This window comes from Dendrobium catenatum, unplaced genomic scaffold, assembly GCF_001605985.2.
Source record: "Dendrobium catenatum unplaced genomic scaffold, ASM160598v2 original_scaffold_85684, whole genome shotgun sequence".
In the NCBI taxonomy this organism is placed as follows: domain Eukaryota; kingdom Viridiplantae; phylum Streptophyta; class Magnoliopsida; order Asparagales; family Orchidaceae; genus Dendrobium; species Dendrobium catenatum.
The window spans coordinates 9,279-10,824 of NW_021404125.1; the positions used below are offsets into that span (position 1 = coordinate 9,279).

Here is a 1,546-nt window from a genome sequence, read left to right on the forward strand (position 1 = left end):
ACATCTTAACTTATATTTCCAAACTATTTTATAGAATATAATAATTTTTTAAAGTTAATTTTCAAATTTAACTTTTTAGAATTTAAAAAATTTGAATTTACGAGATTTATTAAATTCTATTTGTTGCCAAACACCCCTTTTTCAACATGGTGGTAAAAATAGATTTATTAAATCATATTTTTTTGGGGGAATTTATTAAATCATATTTGTTGCTAAACACCCCCTTTAACATTGTGAAAAAAACAAAGAAGAGAAGTAACGCAATGCGTACCCTCGCGGAAAACAACTACGCTCCCCCGATTTCAGCGTACACCCACGCTTAAGAAACCGGAAAAAACCCCTAGAAGCAATATGCCGTCATGGAGCTCTCCCTGAGCGGGAACTCGCTTAAAACTCTCCATCGCTGCGTCACTTGCTTTGCGCGCATCGGCTCGGAGCTCGTTGTTCACGGTTCCAACTCACAGGTTCTCTCTCTCTCTCTTTCTCTCTCTCTCTCTCTCTCTCTCTCACGCACACAGTTTTTCCTAACCTTTTATCTCCATTAATGACGGCAGCTGGCGTTCCACACACTCAACTCCTCCCGCTCGGCCTACCAGTCGATCACTTTTAGGACCGACTTCTTTGATTCATACTCCCTTCTCTCCTCCTCGTCGCTGGAAATTCGTTGCAGTGTCCTCCTCAAATCCGTTTGCTCGATCTTCCGCACCCCCGTGTCCTCTCTTTCTGTTCTCCGCATTCTCCTTCCTTCTCCCGAAGCATCTAAGCTCCAATGGACCCTCTATTGCCATAACGGTACGAAGCTATTTTTTCTCTCCCAGTTTCCCCTCATTTCCCGATCCTCTCCTGCTTTTTCCCCAGGGGCGAGGAAGACCTACTGGATCTCCTGCAACGTGGAGCCTGAAATCCAAAATCTTTCCCTTGATCGGAGAACACTACAGACCAGCTTCGTCGTCAGGCCACGGGATCTCACCCGGCTGCTGTCGAATTTTCAGTCGTCGTTGCAGGAGATAACCATGATAGCTACTGATCCGTCCAAGGTGCCTTCAGATGCCGAGGAGGAGATTGGAGGGAAAGCGGTGGAATTCCGGAGTTATATTGACCCAGCCAAAGGTTTTTACTTTACGAGTTTTGTTTTATTGTTTTAAACATAGGTCTATTGATCGCGTTGGGCTGGTTTTTTGTATTGCTGATAGAAAATAGTGACTCCACGCTGCATACTCAGCTTTGGATTGATCCGGTGGAAGAGTTTTTACAGTATCGGCATGTAGGAGATCCCGCAGATGTCACATTTAGTCTGAAGGAACTGAAGGTAATGTCCGTTTAAGCCCTTTTTTATTATTTTTGTTTTTATTTTCTTAACTGCTAAGAATTTTGTTATTAAGCTATTTTTATAAGTGATACTTTTGGATTCACAACTGCAATAAAATCTGGATAGCTAGGATAGTTTTTGGAGCTGAAATCAGCACAAAAGATGAAGTGTTGTACTTTTTTGTTTGGTCCTCGACTGGTGGTTGTGTATTTATGTTTGATAGTGTTGGGAGCTTGT

The 1,546-nt window shown here is 42.4% G+C and overlaps 1 protein-coding gene across 1 annotated transcript; it reads left to right on the forward strand.

The window, feature by feature from the left end:
- Positions 1-269: 269 nt before the first annotated feature.
- On the forward strand, positions 270-1,324 carry LOC110101540 (cell cycle checkpoint control protein RAD9A-like). Its single transcript, XM_028691901.1, has 4 exons — positions 270-464; positions 555-792; positions 859-1,110; positions 1,194-1,324. Exons 1-4 carry the CDS (start codon positions 360-362, stop codon positions 1,322-1,324), a joined length of 726 nt encoding a protein of 241 aa, XP_028547734.1. The 5' UTR covers positions 270-359.
- The last annotated feature ends 222 nt before the right edge of the window (positions 1,325-1,546 follow it).

Excerpts from the sequence above, each read along its gene's own strand:
- LOC110101540 (XM_028691901.1), top strand. The coding sequence starts at position 360 with ATGGAGCTCTCCCTGAGCGGGAACTCGCTTAAAACTCTCCATCGCTGC. Across the intron at positions 465-554 it reads TTCACGGTTCCAACTCACAG|CTGGCGTTCCACACACTCAA; the intron begins GTTCTCTCTCTC and ends TAATGACGGCAG. Across the intron at positions 1,111-1,193 it reads TTATATTGACCCAGCCAAAG|AAAATAGTGACTCCACGCTG; the intron begins GTTTTTACTTTA and ends TATTGCTGATAG.